The sequence below is a fragment of the Bufo bufo genome, chromosome 6 (genome assembly GCF_905171765.1).
Source record: "Bufo bufo chromosome 6, aBufBuf1.1, whole genome shotgun sequence".
In the NCBI taxonomy this organism is placed as follows: Eukaryota; Metazoa; Chordata; class Amphibia; order Anura; family Bufonidae; genus Bufo; species Bufo bufo.
This window is the reverse complement of record NC_053394.1, coordinates 317,265,672-317,288,007: the sequence shown is the minus strand read 5'-3', so window position 1 is coordinate 317,288,007 and position 22,336 is coordinate 317,265,672. Positions and strand designations below refer to the sequence as shown.

Below are 22,336 nucleotides of genomic sequence, written 5' to 3'. Positions count from 1 at the left end.
AAAGATCTCCCAAAAACCTTATTCACATACAAATGGCAAGAAGCATTTCTCACTATTATTCTCACGACTGTATTTTCACAAGAAAGATACGGTTATGCTTCAGGGCATGTTTCTACCCTTCATGCTTAATTAGAAACTAATTTTGGAGTTGACAGAATCCCTTTAAGCACCTTAGATTTGTGTAGATCCTAGTAACGTATTACAATGCTGATCTGATCTACCATATTCGCATTGTAGTTAATTGATATATCTGTACCTTTTCTATTAGATTTACTTATCTACTTCATGAAAAATCTTTTGCTCCGTTTTTATAATGTCTGTTTGTTTTTTGCTTGTCTTTGTGTGTGTATATAATCTAAGTGTAGATCTGCCACTTTTTGTATAAAGTAAGTGGGTTGGGAAGGCAGGTATGTACATTTAACATAGTTAAAGGGGTTCTGCACTTTGTTTTAACTGATGATCTATCCTCTAGTTCGATCATTAGCTTCTGATCGGTGGGGTCCGACACCCGGGACCCCCGCCGATCAGCTGTTTGAGAAGGCAGCGGCACTCCAGCAGCGCCGCGGCCTTCTGACTGTTTACAGCCGGCCCAGTGACGTCACGACTAGTATCAACTAGCGTGGGCGCGACTAAGCTCCATTCAAGTGAACAGAGCTTACCCCCGCCCAGGCCATTGATACTAGTTGTGACGTTACTGGGCCTGCTAGCAAGAAGGCCGCTGCCTTCTCAAACAGCTGATCGGCGGGGGTCCCGGATGTCGGACCCCCGCCGATCAGAAGCTGATGATCTATGCCAAGATCACCACAACAAGTGAGAAGGGCACTAAGAGGTGCAGTACACAGAGGATTCCCTCAAATGGTTGTGCCAACCAGGCACAACTCTGGGATGAAACGTATACCAGGTAAATGGAGGCAGCTGCCGGCTCCAAGACAGTAATTGGAAACTTCCGTACATATACTAGAGAGGAGATACAAAATATAGGTGCACGATTGGCTTGCACTTCCTTGCCCGGCAAGTGACCCTGCTCCTGTATTTATTTTCTCTTCTCTATTCTCATGAGGTAATCAGTATCAGACATCAAGGGTCCAACAGCCTGAAAACCGACTGATCAGTGGCTTAAAGCAAGTACCGCATCCTCCTCGGTGTTTGCCTGCCCACCGTCTAGATTGTAGCAGCAGTGCAGTGTAATTGCAGCTGTTCTTCCCATTCATGTAAAGTCAGCTATGACAATTACGTGGAACTAGTGGCATTGTATTGATAACTTATGTACAGGCAGCAAGTTGTCCTGTGTGTTATTTGTGCCCGTGGTCCTGCTACAGAAGATCGGTACGAAGAGATGATGGCATTTTTCCTTTGCTTTACTTCTGTTTTAGAGATGCCACTCTGCCCAAGGCTTCATATTGTATATTTCTTGGGATTACCCAAGCTAGTCTGCATTTTGGGAAGGGACTCACAAAGTGTCTTGTGAGGTCTTTAAAGGGAACCTGTCACCCGGATTTTGTGTATAGAGCTGAGGACATGGGTTGCTAGATGGCCGCTAGCACATCCGCAATACCCAGTCTCCATAGCTCTGTGTGCTTTTATTGTGTAAAAAAAAACAATTTGATACATATGCAAATTAACCTGAGATGAGTCCTGTCCCTGACTCATCTCACATACAGGACTCATCTCAGGTTAATTTGCATATGTATCAATTTTATTTATTTTTTTACACAATAAAAATATAAAAGTACACAGCTCTATGGGGACTGGGTATTGCGGATGTGCTAGCGGCCGTCTAGCAACCCATGTCCTCAGCTCTATACACAAAATCCCGGTGACAGGTTCCCTTTAACATAAGGCTCATTAAATGCCTCAGTTTATAGCTCCTACACCTTTTGGATCTCCGCAGGAGATCCTACCAGGAATTTATCCTAAAATGTCTAATCAGCGCTGCCAGATCAGTTATCCCATCTCCATGTCTTCTCCTTCTCAAGAGCAATGTATGAAGATGGAGGAGCTCTCTGTGTTGTTCCATGGCATTCTTAGGGTGGTCTGTTTGGATCCTCCTATTACTAGTGGGTCATTCCTAAAAGTCATTTCCACACACCTCATCTTAGCCCCCACATCAACCACCCCTATTTTTTTTACCCTCTTTTGTCCTTCGTCTCTCCTTCCCTCATGTTGATCATTCCGATTTCAGTGTTCTTGTGCATTTTCTTTGCCAATGTCACCTTGGCCCATTCCTCCTAGTCACAGATGTCCTGTTTAACATATTGCCACTTAGAGAGGCCTTCTTCATTGATGGCCACGAGACTTTTAATAATATTCATTACTGATTGCACATGCTGTGCCGAATATTCTATTCCTGTTTCTATTTTCTTTTAAATAAAGAATTAAAAAAAAGTCTTATTAAACATATTCGTGTTATATTATTCTGATTTCATTTCTCCATTGCAGGAACAGCACAGTCCAACCACAGACATTGCGTGTCAGGCTCCCCCAGACTGGTTCACCAGCTACATGGACAAAGTGAGTCTCTCTTATTTTTTTTTTTGTATTTTTTGGAGTGGTAAAACCATTTTCAGAATTATTGTGCTAGATGAATTTCTTTAAGATTAATAAATCCCTGACCACGACTTAACCACAAGATATTTGATGTATATTATCATCCCTGTGTAGTTTTACGTGAATGAGTGGGTTAAACAAGCACGCATAACTAATTATTGCATTTTTGTCTTGCTATTTTCTTTCTTTATATAGTTCAAGGAGCAAATCATAGATGAAACCGTAGAGAAGGTGACGCAGATAATGAGGGACAGACTTTCCCAGAGCCAGGATTGGATGTCAGATAGCAGTTCCTCCTCCGCACCTATTCAAGAACCGGAAAGGGAAACATCCCTGGGCTCCTTGTATGATTGGCTCTTGGCTTGCAGTAACTGCAAGAAAAGGATCTTAGGCATACGGTATCAGTGCAGGTGGGTTCATCTTCGTACTGGAAACGTAGGATTTCTCTGATGACCAAATATCAATTCATATAATGAGTGCAGCTCTCATGAGGGTTTCAGTAAGACATTTCAGAAGTCACTCGTCGGGCTTAGGCTTCATGCTAATGGCTGCAGCAGATGTCAGTCTGGGAGACCTATTACAGCGGCAGCTAGAAATTGGCTGCCGCAATCATGTGGTGCCTGATGAACCTTAACAGTGACTGAACCTATATGTTTGGGCCAGCAGTGCAAGAATGTTACAAGTATGTGTATAAATTTTTTAACATTTACAGCAACATACGAGTATTTTTGGGAGTCAGAAAACCTCTTTAAAGGTAGTCTGACAGCAGTTTTGACACTACAGAACTGCAGACAGCAATAAAAACGTACCTTTTGTGGAGTTTTTTTCATCAGGATTGGTGTGAATATGCAGTGTTGTTCTGCCAGATTCTGCACCTGCAAGTATCCTGGAGGCAGGGCGTCGCTGTGACGTGATCTCAGTAAGCAGTGAGCTGCTTCACAACCCCAACCTCTGCTCTGAGATACTTCTGTCACTTGGAGCAGAGGATGTGAAGCAGCTTGCTGCAGAGAGCACTTCACAGTTTGGGATCGGTGCCTGATGGAATAAAACTTCAATGAATGTATGTGTTTATGCAGTTCTCCGTGGCCTTTACCTAGCACCATCAGTAGTTTTGCAGTGTGCTGACAGACTCCCTTTAACAACAGCAATCTCTCCATTAACCTGCATAGCTTGGTGAAACATGCATATGCATCTCAAAAAGGATAAATGGCTGGCTCCTTTATATTCAGTAGGAAAATCAACCTGTTTGATCATATTTAGTTCTTGAGAAAATCCATTTAATTTTAAAAATCTAAAATGTTTTTCTTTCTGTCCCTTTTTTTTCCTTCTAGCACATGCCCATCATTTGGCATCTGTGAACTGTGTGAGGCTGAAGGCTGTGACCATGACCCCAATCATCTGTTTCTTAAAATGAGAAGGCCAGTGGAGCCATGTTCAGAAGCGCGGCATCCATCACCTTCTTTCTCTGTGGAACAAGTCCGGTAAGAACCTACACAAGGCTTCCCTGATGGTCGTTCCCTGCTTCACTCTAACAGTTTTATATCTGCCACAGGTTCCAGAAGCAAATGCACAAAACATTCCTGAAAGCTGAGAAGCAACGTCTGCGAGCAGAGAAGCGTCAGCGGAAAGCTGAGGTGAAGGAACTGGAGAAACAATTGAAGCTGCATCGTAGAATCCATCGCTGGCATTCCTTAGACTCTTCTCAGCCGCCACCTGACAGCACACATAGCAGTCCTCTTGTGTAAGAGCTTAACGTGTTTACAACTTTCGTAGTGTATATAGCTTATACTTTCATATATATCAAGAAAAATGATTTACAGACATCTGTACTCGCCTGGGATTGAGCAGCATCTCCTCGCTCTACCCAGTGGTTTTGCTCCTGCACTGACCATATTATAGGGAGATCTGATTGCTTTAAGAGCAGAATCTGTAATGTAATTAAGAACACCTAATGTGGGTAGAGGTTTATAGTGCTCATACTTTATTTTGTTGTATTAGAAGGGAAATTTCAGCAGTTATTTCAGTGCTAACTGCACTAGGTAATGGCTATGGGGGGGAGCAGTACAAACATACCTTTTATGGAGCTTAAATTATACTGAGTAGTGTAAATATGATATTTTATTCTGCCGGATTCTACTCCTTGCAAGTGACCAAGAGGTACAGCTTTCTGCATTCAGAGAACCTCCCATCTGCTCTGCATGACAGGTGTAGTGCTACAGCTGTCACTCAGAGCGTAGAGGCTGCTCAACGCAGAGACCACTTAAAAGTGAAGTTCTGCCTCCAGGGACTTAAGGAGCAGAATTTGGCAGAATACAATTTCATATTCACACCACTCCTAATAATAAAGCCACCTTAGACTTGCACTATAGCCTATGTCCGGCCTGCACCTCTCCTGAATTAGGCAGAATAAGGCCAAAGGGGCATATCCCTCTGCACAGAGGCCCCCATGGATAACAGCTTCTAACCTATTTCTATGCCATGTTGAAAGTCTTCTTTATGACTGAAAATGCAGTTTGAGCGTTATTGGCGGCAACATCCATTGTGTGACCAAACATTGCTGTGTATCAGTGCAGGCATTCAACTGGGGTCCCTGCTTGACTCACTAGTTGCCGAGTCTTCCGAAGCAATGACAGGTGTCGCGGCCATGATCGATGTGTAGCGTTGGCCATATGCTGGAGGCTTGTTCTTGTCTGATTATACAGGACGGAAGCATTGATATGAGAAAACCAGTTTGTGTGCAGCTTAGTTACTGCTGCCTCGTTAAGTCACTAATGTCCCCAGGATGTTTTCAAAATTATCTCAACAATGGCTCCACATAGTTTATTGTATGAAGAATGTGCGGCTTATAAATAATAGATATGCAATATGCAGCAAAACAGGCATACTGGCTACTAGGGCTCATCATGATGATTAAAGGGAACCTGTCATCAACTGTATGCTGATCTCACTGAGGGAGGCATAAAGTAGTGACAGAAATGCTGATTTCATCGGTGTGTCACTCATGTGCTAAAAGTAAGTGGTTGCCAAGAACCAACATCATAATCATTGCAGCCCAGGCCTTGCAAAGAGTCAAATCTACCTGAGAAGAGTCCTGGTTATTCATAATCTCCTGCTCTCCCCGCCCATCTGCTGCTTATTGGCAGTTCTCTCCTAGAGAGAAGGGTAGAAGACTTGGTAGAAGCCGGTCAGTCATCAGCAGGAGAGCAGGAATTCATGAATAGCCATGACTCTTCTCAGGGGGCCGTGACTCTTTTCCAGGCCCAGTCTGCAATGATTGTGATGTTGGTTCTCGGCAACCACTTGCTTTGAACTTATAAATGACAGACCGCTGAAATCAACTCGCCTGTCTCTACTTTGTTCTGCTGTTAGTATGGGCAGCATAAAGTTGATGACATGTTCTCTTTAAAACGATAACTTTCTTTCACCGCTTTCAGACGAGCGAGTTGTACACTCCGGACTCGGAGCGTGAGTATAAGACAGCTCCCGTCCTGAACTGCAGGGGTCGCATAGCATTATATTGATTTATGATGCTATGTAACCCTTAGAGGTCTGGAATGTATTGGATAACACTGACATTCATGCTGGGGTATAACCCCTCATACCCCGCCCTGGTACCGATTTATCAGTGGTGGTTTCAGCGTGCTGAGCCTGCTCCATATCTCACAGCAAACCAAGCCAGAATGTAGGAAAAACTGCCCACCTACTCCACTCTCCATGGCAGTGAGATGGCTTGGCTTTTCTCCTTGGCGCGTGCAAGCTGGCTCCCTCCACTTCAGTACGCAGCTTCAGCTTCCTCCCACCGCCACAACCCGGAAGTAATGGAATCCAGCACGCTGACCGGCAGCCGAACATGGAGATGCATCCTTTGTGCACTGCTTTGTAACACCCCCTGTGCTTTGCACACGCCACCTTCACTTGATTGGCAGGGCTAGACAGCAGGATGAGGGCAGAGCTGCGTCCTAGCATGTAAATATCATATACACTATGTACTATAGCTTCACCACACTGAGATCTGCTCAGAAAGCTAATATGTTACCAGAACAATATATGATTATAAAGACACCAGTAATATGTGTTAGCGTATAAGCATAGAAAAAACATTCATGTAATGCTATAGTTCGGTGATTAGTTTTGCATGTAGAGTTCCCAGGTTTGAATCCTGGGAGAGACTTTGAAGTTTTCTTTTTCGCCTATGACAGCACCCCTGAGAGAGACTGCCTCGACCTCCTCAGGACAGGAAACAGGAACCAGAACTGCCTTTTAAAAGAGAGATCATCCCCTCTACCTCCAGTTCTGTTTCCTGTCCTAAGGGGCAGGAGGGAATCGCATCCGCTGGAATAAGACTAAGTTGGAGCTGCGGGTCCCCCTCTCTCCCTACCCCTTTCGTTCTCCTTCCCAGGTCCTGGGGAGGTTTTGGCCTTTCTGGGTTCCTGTGAACCTTTGCGGCCGTGGTCGCATGTTTGGCTGCCGGCCAGCGTGCTGGATTCCCTTACTTCCGGGTTGCGGCGGTGGGAGGAAGCTGAAGCTGCGTACCGGAAGGGGAGGGAGCCAGCTTGCACGCGCCAAGGAGAAAAGCCCAGCCATCTCACTGCCATGCTGAGTGGAGTAGGTTGGCAGTTTTTCCTACATTCTGGCTTGGTTTGCTGTGAGATATGGAGCAGGCTCAGCACGCTGAAACCACCACTGATACATCGGTACCAGGGTGGGGTAAGAGGGGTTTATACCCCAGCATGTTTTTTTTTTTTATAATGGTGCTCATGGGGTCATGTTTTGTGCTTGGGTGTCTAAGGAGTCTTCCAGGAAGACCTCCAGAGCAAAAGAAAGGGGGTGTGCTGTGTGTAGAAAGAAGCTACCTTCTGCCTGGGCAAAACCCCTATGTCAAGTGTGTATCAGCAAGTTAATGGAGGAGGAAGATCCGTATTTAATGGGCAGCATTAAGCAGATGGTCCGTGAAGAGGTCAGAGAGTCTTCCCCAGTACTGCTGCAGCTAAGGATTCCCCCTCCAGTGACAGTTATATACTTTCTGGTTTGGAAGAAGGAGAATGGGTGTCATCAGATGAGTCTTCTGAGGACGAGGCCGCAGGGAAACCACTCTTTCATATTGAGAACACTAACTCCTTAGTCAGGGCGGTTAGAGCTACCATGGGGTTGGATGATCAGAAGCCACAGAAATCAGCAAGAAAAGAAAGGTGTTTGATGTACATAAAAACATTTAAGCGGTGATTGCCAGAGAGTGGAAAAAACCTGATAGGAAGTTTTTTGTTCCTTCTTCTGTGAAGCTGAAGTATCCGTTTGATAAAGAGATCTCCGCTCCTTAGGATAGGGCCCTAAAGCTTGATGCTCCAGTGGCGAAAATGTCCAGAAAAGCCGCACTCCCCTTTAAAGATATGGGTTCACTTAAAGGGTTTCTACCACTTCGTTTCACATAATTAGCTGTCAGACACTAGCGATCCGCTAGTGTCTGCTCTGCCAAACCATCCTAATATAATTGCTTTTGGGGCAGCCGTTTCGCTAAAAAAAAGAACTTTTATTGATATGCTAATGAGCCTCTAGGTGCTATGGGGGCGTCATTAGCACCTAGAGGCTCGGTCTACCTTCACAAACTGCCGCCGCCCAGCGCGTCCCTCCAGCCCACCCATCTCCTCCTGAATGCGATCCTCCCTGTGAGCGCCTGTATTCGGCGCATGCGCAGTGAATGTCTGACCGCTTCCCTGCTCAGACATCTCCACTGCGCCTGTTCCTCGGAGCACTATGACGTCATCGCGCAGGCGCAGTGGAGATGTCTGAGCAGGGAAGCGGTCGGACATTCACTGCGCATGCGCCGAATACAGGCGCTCACAGGGAGGATCGCATTCAGGAGGAGATGGGCAGGCTGGAGGGACGCGCTGGGCGGCGGCAGTTTGTGAAGGTAGACCGAGCCTCAAGGTGCTAATGACGCCCCCATAGCACCTAGAGGCTCATTAGCATATCAATAAAAGTTCTTTTTTTAGCGAAACGGCTGCCCCAAAAGCAATTATATTAGAATGGTTTGGCAGAGCAGACACTAGCGGATCGCTAGTGTCTGACAGCTAATTATGTGAAACGAAGTGGTAGAAACCCTTTAAGGACCCGATGGACAAGAGAGCAGAGGTTTTATTTAAAACAGAACTGGGAAGCCTCTGTGGCAGCTTTTAAACCTGCTATTGCCGCTATGTCTGTTGCTAGGTCCCTAAAAGTGTGGATAGGGGAGTTAGTGTCACATTAAGGGGTACCCCTAGGGAACAGTTACTTTCTTCCTTCCCTACTATAAATAATGCCTTAGATTTCTTAGCCGACGCTTCTGCGGACTTCTTAAGATTTTCCTCTAGGGCTTCCGCCTTATCTTACTCTGCCTGTAAGGCAATTTGGTTAAAAGGCTGGAATGGGGATGCTAGCTCCAAGGTTAAACTTTGTGCTATTCCTTGTCAGGGTGAGTTTTTGTTTGGGCCAATCCTTGACGATTTACTAGAAAAGGCCTCGGACAAGAAAAAAGGCTTTCCTTCTGTTAGTCAGCCCCCAAGAGGTCTTTCCGTCCCAGATTTAATAAAGAACGCTTGAAGGGGAAGGAAAGAGCAAAGCAGTTTACAGGTGCTGGTAGGAAAAATAAGCGATTTCTTTTTTCTGGGTCAGATGCCTCAAAAAAGCAGTCCCAATGATGCCAGGGCCCCTGTCTGAGGTCGTCTGTTTCTTTTTTTTTTGTCTTCAATGGCAGAAGATCTCCAACAGCCCGTGGATAAATTCTGTGATAGGGTAGGGCCTAAAGCTAAAATTTCAGAGCATTCCAGAAGGGAGATTTGTAATTACAGATTACTGTTCAGATCCCACAAAGCAGTCGGCCATCATCTCAGAGGTTTCTTACCAAATGGCTCGTTTTGGACAATAATAAACTTAGTGTTTGAATCGGTATCTGCCGTATGAGAGATTTCTTATGGAATCCATCAGGTCAGCTGTGAACAATCTTTGCCCGGACTGCTTTATGGCCACAGTAGACCTGAGGGATGCATACTATCATGTCTCTATCCATCCCAGCCACCAGATGTCTCTGAGGGTAGCAGTCCAGTTAGAGAGAGATGTTCTGCATCTTCAGTTCCAGGCCTTACCCTTTGGGCTCTCACAGGGTCTGAGGGTCTTTACGAAGATTGTTTCAGAGATGATGGCCCACGTGAGGGAGAAGGAGATCGTCATTATACCATACCTGAGCGATTTTCTTCTAGAGGCCCGGTCAAGTCAGAATCTTCAGGGCAGATTGCCTGGTTGAGGGAGGCTCTAGAGAAACTTGGATGTAAAATAAACCTAGAAAAATCCAGTTTATGCCCGAGCCAGAGATACAGCTTCCTAGGAAAGATTTTGGACTCCAGTTCCCAGAGGTGCCTGTTAACTCTTCAAAAAGCTTTACTTATCAGATCAAGGGTTCAGCTACTACACTTGCTTCCGTCAGTCACCCTAAGAGAGGCGAGGTCAGTGCTGGGTCTCATGACAGCCGCTATTCCGGGAGTAGAATGGGCCCAGTATCATTCAAGGCTTCTTCAGAATCTGCGGGATTGCGACAGATGTCTCCTCTCTCTGGAAGCAGAGATCTCTCTATCACCCCAGACTCTGAGTTCCTTGGGGTGGTGGATGGATCTGCAAAATTTAAGAAAAGGGGTTCCTTGGATCAAGGATGCTGTTCTCCCCTTGACCATGGATGTGAGCCCATCCGGATGGGGAGCCCATGTGGGGTTCCTGCTGTTGCAGGGGAACTGGGACAGCAATTCTCTATCCCAGTCTCACAATTTCAAGGAATTGAATGCAATCAAGATGGCCTTAGTGCAGAGTCTCCCGGCTATCGGGGCAGAAACGTGAGAGTCTACTCGGACAACACGACAGCAGTGGCTTATATCAATCGGTAGGGAGGTACAAGGGCTCAGGGCCTCATGTCTCTCACTCATCATATTTTCAGTCTAGCAGAAGCTTCTCTATTATCTCTTTCTGCAGTACATCTAAGGGTTTCTGTCACGGCACGGTGTGGGTAGATAACTCCACACCAACCACAAGAGGGAAGGGAAAAGGTGCTAGGCCTGGAAACTAGGGAAAGGGGAAAAGGTCACCACCTAGTGATTCCCTAAACCGAGCCCTGACTACTAGAAGTATGAACAGACCTTGATGGTAGGAATATTCATACGCTGGAACCTAGGGCCCTATCTGACCCTAAAGGTCCCTGGAAATGGTGTCAGGACAAGAGATGACCTGTTCCTTCCCAGCTGAAGGAACAGGAGATTCCGTCAGGCCTAATACCAAAAGGTAGGGGAAAACAACAAACAAGAAATAATAATATTCAATCATGTTGCAGCGTTGTGGATGATTCCGGAGATAGATCTTTTTGCCACCAGGTCAAACAGAAAGGTAGAGGTCTTTTCCCTATCTCTGGGGGAGCATCCGACAGCAGTGGACGTATTTGCCCAATCATGGCAGCAGGGCCTTCTTTATGCCTCCCTTCCTCCTAAAGTTGTTACCAAGGGTTCTCAGGAAAATCAGAGAGGAGGGAGCCACAGTGATAGTTATAGCTCCTTTTTGGCCGAGACAGGTGTGATTTTCTTGGCTCCGCAAGATGTCAATAGCGACCCCATGGGTGCTTCCAGAGTCCAAGGAGCTTCTGTCTCAGGGTCCAATCTTTCACCCAGAGGTGAAAAATCTGCACCTGACTGCCTGGTTGTTGAGAGGGAGATTTTAAAGAAAAGAGGTCTCTCTGGGGATGCAGTTAACACTCTATTGGCCAGTCGGAAGAAGGTCACTTCTGATATCTATCTGAGAGTTTGAAAGCAGTGATGGCCAGTTCGCCCGGGAACACATGCGAGCTGCCATCTTAACTCACAAGTCCGGCGTTGCACAGGTAAGTCCTTACCTGTGCCTGTGCGCGAGCCGGTCTGAAATGAAATGCGGTCTCCGGGTGCAGGCAGTTCCGAGAACAGCCTGATGAAGGCCCCCGGAGGCTGTTCTCGGAACTGCCTGCTCCCGGTGACCGCATTTCATTTCAGACCGGCTCGCGCACAGGCACAGGTAAAGACTTACCTGTGCATCGCCGGACTTGTGAGTTAAGACGGCCAGCTCGCATGTGTTCGCTGGCGAACACGGCGACCTGGCCATCACTGTTTGGAAGGCCTTTTTCAGATCCGCCAAAAAAAACTGTGGATGTGCAAGAAGTTCCTGACATTTCGCTCGTATTAGATTTCTTACAAGAGGAATGGAAGAAAAAACTTAGGCCTAGCACTTTGAAGGTCCAAATTTCAGCTTTAAGCGCTTTGAGTTTAAGTTAGCGGAATATCCTTGGGTTAAGAGGTTTGTGAGAGCAGTGTCCAAGTTATCTCCAGTCTGTAAAAATAGAGTTCCTCCCTGGGATTTAAATTTGGTCCTTTCTACTCACTTCAGACCCCTTCGAGCCTATTGATAAGATCTCCCCAAAGATGCCCTCCCTTAAACTTGCGTTCCTTCTGGCCATTACTTCGGCTAGAAGGGTTAGTGAGATCTCTGCTCTCTCGGTTGACCCTCCCTACTTGGTAATCTTGGAATATCGGGTGGTGATATCTCCTGATCCTTCTTTTTTACCAAATGTCTCTTCACTTTTTCACCGTTCTCACTCTCAGGAGATAGTGTTACCTTCCTTCTGTGCTTCCACTAAAAATAAGAAGGAATCAGAATTCCATTGTTTAGATATGAGGTGGTGTATTTTGCAATATCTATAGGTCACTCAGCCTTGGAGGTCCTCCTCACGTCTGCTGATTTTATTTCAGGAAGCTAAGAAGGGATCTACAGCTTCTTCTCCGACTATTGCGAGGTGGATTAGACAAGCCACTTCCTTAGCTTACTCTTCTAAGGGAGTTGTTCTGCCCTCCAGCTTTGGGGCTCACTCTACGAGATCAGTCTCCACTTCGTGGGCAGAGAGAGCTTCAGCTTCTATAGAGCAGATTTGTAAAGCGGCTACATGGAGCTCTCCACATACTTTTTTTTTTTAGGCACTATAGACTTCAGATACCTTCTTATCTTTAGCCGTAAGGTGCGTCAGGCTGTGGTCCCACCCTAGATATTTTTATTTTTTTGGCCTATTCTCCAGGGGTGCTGTCATAGGCGAAAGAGAAACCGAGATTTTGTGAAACTCACCTGTAAAAATCAGTTTCTCGCTTGATTCATTGGGGGACACAGACCATGGGTATAGCTGCTTGCTGCCACTAGGAGGCGACACTAGGCTGAAAACTGTTAGCTGCTCCTCCACCAGCTATACCCCCTCCGGCCAGGAGAGAGCCTTCAGTTTGTGCAAAAGCAGGAGAAGCAGAAGGATAAAATAACCTCAACCAACTCCACAGTCAACGGACCCAAACGGGGTGGGTGCTGTGTCCCCCAATGAATCAAGCGAGAAACAGATTTTACAGGTGAGTTTCACAAAATCTAGTTTTTTCGCTCATATCATTGGGGGACACAGGCCATGGGACGTCCTAAAGCAGTCCCTGGTGAGGGAACACAAAACCGAGTTAAGAAGGTAAAGAACCTCGTGACAGTCATCACACTGCAGCCTGCAAGATCAGGCGGCGCAGAGCGGCGTCTGCAGAAACGAGAGTGTGAACCCTGTAAAACTTTGTAAAAGTGTGGAGGGAAGACCAGGTCGCGGCTTTACACAACTGAGTCGCCGACGCCCGGTGAAAGTGAGCCCAGGAGGAACCAAGTGCCCTGGTAGAGTGAGCCGTGATCCCCGGAGGGGGCGTCCTGTCCCGAACGCGGTAACATTCCAAAATAGTGGAGCGAATCCACCGGGAGATCGTCACCTTTGAAGCCGCCAAACCCTTCCTAGACCCCTCCGGAATGACGAACAAGGCGTCCGTGCGCCGAAAGGGAGCCACAGCCGAAAGGTAAATCCGCAGAGCCCGTGCCACATCTAGACGGTGTAACGACACCTCTCTCGGATGGGAGGGCCCAGGGAAAAGGGATGGCAGAACAATGTCCTCATTGAGGTGAAAAGCCGACGCTACCTTGAGCAAAAAGGAAGGGACCGGACGGAGGACCATCTTGTCCTGATGAAAGACCAGGAATGGTTCACGGCATGACAGAGCTGCCAACTCTGAAACCCTGCGTATGGATGTGATGGCCACCAGGAAGGCCACTTTCCAGGACAGCAGGCGGAGGGAAGACTCCCGCAAAGGTTCGAAGGGAGAAGCTTGCAGAACCCCCAATACCAAGTTAATATCCCACGGATGAAGCGGGGGACGGTAAGGCGGAGCGGAGTGCGCCATGCCCTGAAGGAAGGTCCTAACAGGACCCAATACCGCCAAGGATCGCTGAAATAAAATGGAAAGGGCTGACACCTGGCCCTTCAAGGAGCTGAGCGCCATGCCCAATTCCAGTCCGGATTGAAGGAAAGCCAAAACGACCGGCAGGGAGAAGGATCTGGGAGATAGGTCCTGCTCCTCACAGAAACAAAGGAAGGACTTCCAAGTCCTATAATATATCCTGGAAGATGTAGGTTTCCTAGTCCGAATGAGCGTCCGAACCACCGCATCGGAAAAAACCCGCTGCTTCAAAAGGAAGGTTTCAAGAGCCACGCCGTCAAACGAAGAGTATCTAAACTCGGGTGGAAGACGGGCCCTTGCGACAGAAGATCGGGTCTGAGAGGGAGCGGGTACGGAACGTCCCCTAGTAGGAGGACAAGATCCGAGTACCATGCCCGGCACGGCCAGTCCGGAGCGATCAACGGGGTCTGAACGCCCTCCCACTTGATCCTGCGGAGAATCCGAGGCAGGAGGGACAACGGTGGAAAGACCTAGAGGAACGTGAACCCGTTCCACTGTGCCACGAGCGCGTCCACTCCGCAAGCTGCGGGATCTTTTGAGCGGGCGAAGTAGCACGGAAGCTTGTGATTGAGGCCGGAAGCCATCAGATCCACGTCCGGCCGTCCTCAGCGATGACAGAGCGTCAAATACTTCCGGATGGAGAGACCATTCCTCGGGATCTATAGTCGTCCGGCTGAGGAAATCCGCTGTCCAATTGACCACGCCGGGAATGTGGACCGCTGACAGGGCCGGAACATGGGCGTCCGCCCACCTGAGAATCCTCGCCGCCTCCGACATGACGTTCGAGCTGCGAGTCCCCCCCTGATGGTTGACATATGCCACGACCGTGGCATTGTCTGACTGGACTCGGACATGAAGTCCCCGCAGGAGGGGAGACCAATGGCACAGAGAGAGGAAAATTGCACGAAGCTCCAGGACATTGATGGATAGTCTAAACTCCGACGGAGATCATACGCCCTGGGCAGTCCGAGTGCCGAAGACTCCTCCCCAACCCTGAAGACTGGCATCCGTCGTAATGACCGTCCATCTGATCGGAACGAAAGACTTCCCCATCTCCAGGTGAGTTGGGGAGAGCCACCAAAGGAGGTCCGACCGAACTTGTTGAGGAAGGGAAAATCGACAATCCAAGGACTCCTGGGACTTGTCCCAGGTCGAGAGAATCGCTCGCTGTAAAGACCGGGTCTGAAATTGAGTGAATGGTACCGCCTCGAGGCTACCATAAGGCCCAACACCCGCATACAAGTCTGGATGGAGACTGTGCGCTGCCGAAGCAAGCGGAGCACCGCGCTGCGAAGGTCCTTCACCTTGTCCGCTGGAAGACGCACCCGGGCTGCTCCGGAGTCCAGAATCATACCGAGGAACCGAATCAGAGAGGACTGGACCAGGGAGGATTTCCGAAGGTTTACAAGCCACCCAAAGCGGGCGAGAGTGTCCAAGATGATCTGCAGACTCTCCTCGCACTGCCGGTACGACGAAGCTTTGATGAGAATGTCGTCCACGTACGGAATCAAGGTGATGCCCCTGGAGCGAAGAAGGCCCATAAGCGGAGCGAGCACCTTGGTAAACACTCTCGGCACAGTTGCCAGCCCAAATAGTAGGGTGACGAACTGGTAGTGGTCCGAGCGGACGTGCAGGTAGGCGTCCTGGATATCCATGGAAGTTAACCACTCCCCTTGCGCCAAGGAAGCTATCACGGAGCGAAGAGACTCCATGCGAAAACGGCGCACTCTAAGGTAACGGTTTAACCTCTTGAGGTCCAACACCGGGCGGACCGCTCCCTCCTTCTTGGGTACAATGAAGAGGTTGGAGTAAAAAACGGAAAAATGCTCTCTCGCTGGAACGGGGGAGATTACTCCCCTGACCAGCAGATCTTCAAACGCTTGAAAGAAGGCTCCCGCACGAGAAGGCTCCCTGGGGGGGACAGGACGGAAAAAAACGGTTTGGAGGCATGGATTTGAACTCCAACTTGTAGCCCGAAGTGACTACCTCGAGTGCTCAGGCGTCTGAGATGTGGGCCTGCTAAACCTCCTGAAAACGAAGGAGCCGACTCCCCCCCCCACCCAGGAAGGTGGGGGCGTACCTTCATGCAGGGGATTGCTTGCCAGAGGAAGAGCGCTGAGGTTGCACTCGGGGACGCCAGGCGGGCTGTGGTTTGAATGAAGGCTTCCGCCGTTGTTCCTGGGTGGGCTGCCTTGCAGTCGAGGGAGCCGCCGAGCGGGTGCCCGTGAAGCGGCGAAAGGACTGGCGAGGTGCAGAAGGACGTGGTCGAAAAGAACGCTTGGGTTTGGGCTGTGGAAGATGGGTGCTTTTGCCACCCATGGCCTCAGAAATTATTTCGTCAAGTTTGGGCCCAAAAAGACGAGAACCAGCGAAGGGAAGGGAGAGAAGGGAACGTTGGGAGGAAGAATCGGCCTGCCAGGCCTTTAACCAGAGTTCCCGTCGAATGGAGACTGCAAAGGCGGAGGACCGCGCGACCATGGAACCCGCGTCCATGGCCGCCTCACAAAGGTACTTCCCCGCCTGGGATATCTGGGCTGCCAGATCCTTGAGGTCTGTGCGGGAAAGGTCCGAATCTAAATCTTGATTTGGGCGCAGGGGCCATTTGGAAACCGCCTTAGCTACCCACGCTGAAGCAAAAATGGGACGGAGTGCCGAACCGGTGGCAGAAAAAATCGATTTCGCCAGCGATTCGACCCGTCGGTCTACAGGATCCTGCAGAGAGGAGCCGTCCGCAACCGGAATAGTGGTATTCTTGGCCAGGCGAGCCACCGGCAGGTCCACCTTTTGGAGGGGAAGACCACTTACCCACCCAATCCGGGGGGAACGGATAAAGAAGATCCAGTTGCTTTGGAATCGGGAAACGTGAACCTGGATGTTCCCATGCTTTGGCGGTGAGGACGGAAAAATCGTCATGTACCGGGAACGACTTGGGAGCCTGTTTGCTACGCAGGAAGGAAACCCCCTGGTGACTGGAAGAGGGGCCTTCCTCTTGAATCTGAAAGGTGTCCCGGATTGCCGAAACCAGACTGTCCACTAAGGCGGCCATCTGGGATGAGCGGTCCGGATCCAGATCCGTGTCCGACTCGGCGAGTTCTCCTCCGGACTAATAGTCTCAAACCAACGAGGACGCCCTGGACAGCGAACCGGGGGGAGGAGGAGAAGGCGATGCATGCCTGGGACGCTTGCTGGGGCGCCTGCTTCTGGATGGTGCGCCCTGGGATAGAGCAGGTTGCGCAGGTGACGACGTCTCCACCAAGCGACCCATTAAGGAAAGGGTCGATTGGGAGATCTTAGACAGGTCAGTCACCGCCCGGGACAGGGACCTGGCCCATTCCGGTACCATACTTCCAGCAGAAGGGTGCACGTCAGTGGACTGCGACTGAGGTGGCACGCTCTGGGTGGCCTGGCATGAGGTACAGAGGGGGTTCGCTTGACCTCTAGGAAATTTTACATTGCATGAAGTGCAGGCATAGTGGGTAGCCCTACCAAGAACCTGGGGCGTGGGGCGTGGGATCCGCTGGGTCCGACATGACCGAGAGCAGGGAACCAGAGAGGGTATATAGAAAGCTAATACATATTACTGGTTTCTTTATAATCATATATTGTGTCTGTGAATACACAAGTAATAGGTTTTAGCAACTCCCCACACTATTCTCAATATAATAAAGCCTTTTTATTATTATATGGCTATATATTAATTATTATAGTATAGCCTTTTAATATGGTTTTAAATAAAAGAGAAAAAAAAAATAACAGAAAACATCTCACCTAGGATTTGAACCAGGGATCTCTACATGCATGGTAGACCACTATACCACCAAGCTATAACATTACCACATATAGAAACATGTTTTTTCTATGCTTACAAGCCAACACATATTACTGGTGTCAGTATAATCCTATATCATGCTTGTGTATAAAGCAGTAATATGTACATTAGCTTTCTGAGCAGATCTCAGTGTAGTGAAGCTATAGTACATAGTGTATATGATATCTACATGCTACGAAACGGCTCTGCCCTCAGCCTGATGTCTAGCCCTGTCAATCAATGGAAGGGAGGAGTGTACAGAGCACAGGGGGTCTCACAAAGCAGTGCTCAAACAATTTAGCCCCACCTCCTGGTGCTCCAATTGTTCTTTTGCATATGGATACAAGCACAGATATATCTGCATCTGTTTAGCATACAGACAAAAGAAAGGTATAGTTTTAATCAGCATTAGGACCCCTACCAGGCAGTATGTCTGGTTAAATAGGGTTGATCCTGGTGACATAGCCTCTTTTAAAGGGCATGCAGAAAACTGTTGTCCAGGTGAAGATGGCTTCATTACAATGTAACCTCAGAAGGTCTCCATTAATCATTCAGTAGTACGTTTCAATCAGCCATTCTGACTCCGGTTTCTAGAGTCTTCTGATTTCTGATGAGAGTAGAAGGACACTATTCTTTATCTTTTTACTGTTCTGTTAATTTTTGTTTGTAAAAAAGAAAATGATGTGGAGACTGCGGTATATTTATGCATGAAAACTCATCTCTAATGTCCATCTCTCTGTTTCATCTCCATCTGATCTTTGTAGAATTCCTATAGAGCCATGCTCCCAGTTCATCCCCACATTCAGCGCTGTATTTGTGGACGAGAACCTACCTGATGGTACCCACCTACAGCCTGGAACCAAGTTCATCAAACACTGGAGGATGAAGAATACAGGAAATGTTAAATGGAACCTCGACACTAAGGTAAAACATCTGCTTTCCCGTTTCTGGAAATAATCACCATTACTCATCCTAAAGTTAGAACTTGTTGGAAATTGTGGACACATATTTTTTGTCTAACTCTAGGGATACTTTAAAGCGGTATTCCAGTTTTAATTTTTTTAACTTATTTGTCTATATATAATTGGAGATCACATAATATTCTAATATACGTGTATTTAAAATTAAATCAGGCAGTTGCCCCTTTATGCAGTAGAATGGTATAGCCCATGTATCAGTAATTCCTGTGATAAGTAAACATGACTAGTGTTGAAATAATGATCTTTATTGTGGTTATAACAGTAAATACATCACTGTGTTTACATGGCTGCCTGTCTCTAGGTAATGTTGTAAAATGGTGCCTGTCTCTAGGTGATGTTGTCATATTGTTAATAAAGTTTATTGTAAAAACGCATGCACACAGATCTGCTTCTACACAGACACAGACATGATGAGATACTGTCATGGGTAATAGGGAGGGGATAACGCCAAATGGCACACAGAAGGAATAGACCAGAGTCTATTCCAGACACAATAGGAATGGTGGCAGGGAATGAGACTACTGGTTCCTCCCCAGATGAAGAAACCAGCGTCTCCCTGAGGCCTAGACAACAACACACACAAGCGAACAACAAAATGCAAGACAAAATGCACTTAGCTTAAAGCAGAATTGGAGGAGCAGGAGAGCCAAAGGAACAACACACCAGCTCAACCAACTCCAGCAGGAAATATCAACCGCAAGGTAAGCAGTGTGAGTCAGAACTAAATAGCCTCCGTAATGACAATCAGCTGCACCAGACGAGAGGTGTGGTCATTACCAAACACTGAAAGGAGAAAACAGAGAGACTGTCAGATACCCTCACGTGCCGCCAGTCTCTCCGATCTTCTCACCTCTGTCATGGGAGGGACCGTGACAGATACTGCTGCAGATAGTAATACTGTATAAGTTCTTCTTCCCAATACACTACTATTCACCTGGGAAGTTAACTGAAAGCCAGGTCATATGATACTTGTGAGGGTCACATGACGGCTGACATGACTGACGCCATGTTTAGTCCTATCCAGCCCTCCTGTGGATGCAGTTTACAGGACTAAAATGGAACATACTGTAGAGGCTATTGTATGGACATAATAAAGATCTGCAAGCTAAATTTGAAATAGATGTTTAGAAAATTGTCCTGTTTTTTAAAATAAATGTAATCATTAAAACCGGAATACCTCTTTAAATGTACGTGTACACATGGACTGAGCTAGAATTACCTAATGCAGGGACTGTTTTAACCTTTTGGACTCCTGTTTATACTGTCATATGACCAAGAACTGCACTTATTAACCTTGATTTGCAGATACTTGTTTCATGTATGCTGTCATATATAGTTGTATTGCAGCCAGTCTGCTGAAAAATCTTTCAGTGTGGCGGAGGAAGAGGTGGTTTCTTTATGTATTTTTTAACAAGATAGAATCAAAGGAAGAAAATGAGAAGAAAGGAAGAGCAGGGATTTTTTTTTTCATTTTTTGTACATTTTATTACTTTTAAATATCTGAATATTTGATGAAAATACTACTGAGTAACAAAATACTTGTTCTTCAGAGTTAGGGCTCATGCACACGACAGTATTTTGCGTTCAGTATACTGCCCGTTTTTTTAATTTAGTATGCGGTACATATACTGAACCATTCATTTCAATGGTTCAGCAAAAAAAACTGAAGTGTCTCCGTGTGCATTCCGTTTCAGTATTTCCGTACCGTGAAAAGATAGAACATTGTCCTATTCTTGTCCGCAAATCACGGTGCTTGGCACCATTCAAGTCAATGGGTCCGCCAAAAAAACGGAACACATACAGAAATGCATCTTATCTTGTCTTCCTTATCCGTTCTGTTTTTTCTGAACCATCTATTGAAAATGTTAAGCCCAGCCCAATTTTTTCTATGTAATTACTGTATACGGCATACGGAAAAACGGAAACAAAAAACGGAACAACGGATCCGTTAAAAACGGACCGCAAAACACCATACTGTCGTGTGCATGAGCCCTTATAAAGTCAAACATTTTACTTTGAAAAGCCACTGTCTTAGTGAACCATGCTCACAGATGAGCAGCTTTTCAGTTTCCTTGCAGACTCTTCAGCAGAGCAATGGCTACTATTTGCAGCAGCCTGAGGCTTGTCAATAGTCTTGATTGTTGTAGTGAATTCAGTTGCCCAAGCAAGGGTTTCCTTTTACAATGGTATATTGAGCAATTCTTACTTATGCAGTGGCCTATTAGGAAATTTAATCACCATTTAAATTACAATATAATTTGCAGGCAGCATTGTTATTGAGCAGGAGGAGCTGAGCAGAAGGAATGGGGGTCTGATACAGAGGTCTAATGGAGCTTGGTGGTCTGATCTGAGGGCTGATGCTTCCAGTGCATCTTATAGTCCGGAGCATATGGTATTTTAAAGATAACCTGTCACCGTGAAATGCAGTACAATCTGCAGGCAGCATGTTATAGAACAGGAGGCGTTCTGGGGGAAAAGGTTCAGTAAAACTTGTATACGTTTAAATCTCTTTCTAAGCTTACTTTGGTGGTCTTATCAGTTGACTGACAGTCTTTCTTGTGTAAGTGTGTATACATAGATAGTTGTCACTGATAGGACCACCCACTTGGGTAACTGAGCTCAGAAAAAGTAGAGCTTTTAAATGTATAAAGTTCCATCCATTCCTTTTTAAACCTCAATTACTCCTCAGATCAGACCCCCAAGATCCATTGGACCTCAGATCAGATCCCCATCAGACCTCTGTATCATACCCCTATTCCTTCTTAAAACAACAGACTCCCATTCCTTCTCAGGCCTTAGATCAGACCCCCATCAGACCTCTGTATCAGACCCCCATTCCTCCTCAGATCAGATCCCCAAGCTCCATTAAACAAAATAAAAATAAATAAACTTGCCTCTCCTGCAGCGGACACTCACTGCTCCCTGGTCTTCTGACAGTCTGGCTCTTTACTGTGACCTTACGTCAGGTCATAGTGTGCGCCTACATGCACTACATCGTGACACTGTACACAGTCAGAAATGTGCAGTGCAGCACTCCAGAAGATTGATTAGTACAGCCAGTGCAGTACTAAGCTCACCGCTTCACACGCCTCCTGCATGCTAATGACTGCTTCCTTAATGGAAGCGGTCATTAGCATTTACACTTTAAGACACTGCCATTTTCCCCCACTTGAGGGGGAAAAAAATGCGTCTTATAGTCTGAAAAATAGGATTCTATAGTTCCTATACTGGATTTTACAGATACCTCTGTGATGAAACAGTATTCTTCAAGTCAGTGTGTAAACATTATAAAGCTAAATCTAACAATCTAATCATTTAAATTGTTTTGTGCAGCTAAAGTTCATGTGGGGAAATCTGACTTTATCGTCCTCTTCTCGGAAAGAGGCTCCAGTTCCCTCTTTGCTTCCCGGCCAGATGGGCGTCCTGTCTGTAGAATTCGTGGCTCCGGCCCTGGAGGGAACTTACACCTCTCACTGGCGCTTGGCACATAAAGGGGAGCAATTTGGACCTCGCATTTGGTGCAGTATCATTGTGGACTCCCTTCCTTGTACTGAGAATTTGGAGGATGTGGAAAAAGAGATGTCTTCCATTAAGATAAGCAGCCAGATGGACAAGGAGGAGGCAAGTGTCAGGCAGCAGCCCCACAGCCTTGTAGGGGATTTAGCGCT

The 22,336-nt window shown here is 47.0% G+C and overlaps 1 protein-coding gene across 6 annotated transcripts in view; it reads left to right on the top strand.

Moving 5' to 3' along the window:
• Positions 1-22,336, top strand: part of NBR1 (NBR1 autophagy cargo receptor) — an 88,013-nt gene that overhangs the window by 43,268 nt on the left and 22,409 nt on the right. For all 6 annotated transcript variants that reach the window (XM_040437864.1, XM_040437865.1, XM_040437866.1 and 3 more), the window contains 6 exons: positions 2,440-2,511; positions 2,743-2,957; positions 3,879-4,028; positions 4,100-4,288; positions 18,453-18,612; positions 22,002-22,289. In XM_040437864.1, coding sequence (XP_040293798.1) covers positions 2,440-2,511; positions 2,743-2,957; positions 3,879-4,028; positions 4,100-4,288; positions 18,453-18,612; positions 22,002-22,289 — 1,074 coding nt within the window. The remainder of the gene's footprint in view (positions 1-2,439; positions 2,512-2,742; positions 2,958-3,878; positions 4,029-4,099; positions 4,289-18,452; positions 18,613-22,001; positions 22,290-22,336) is intronic.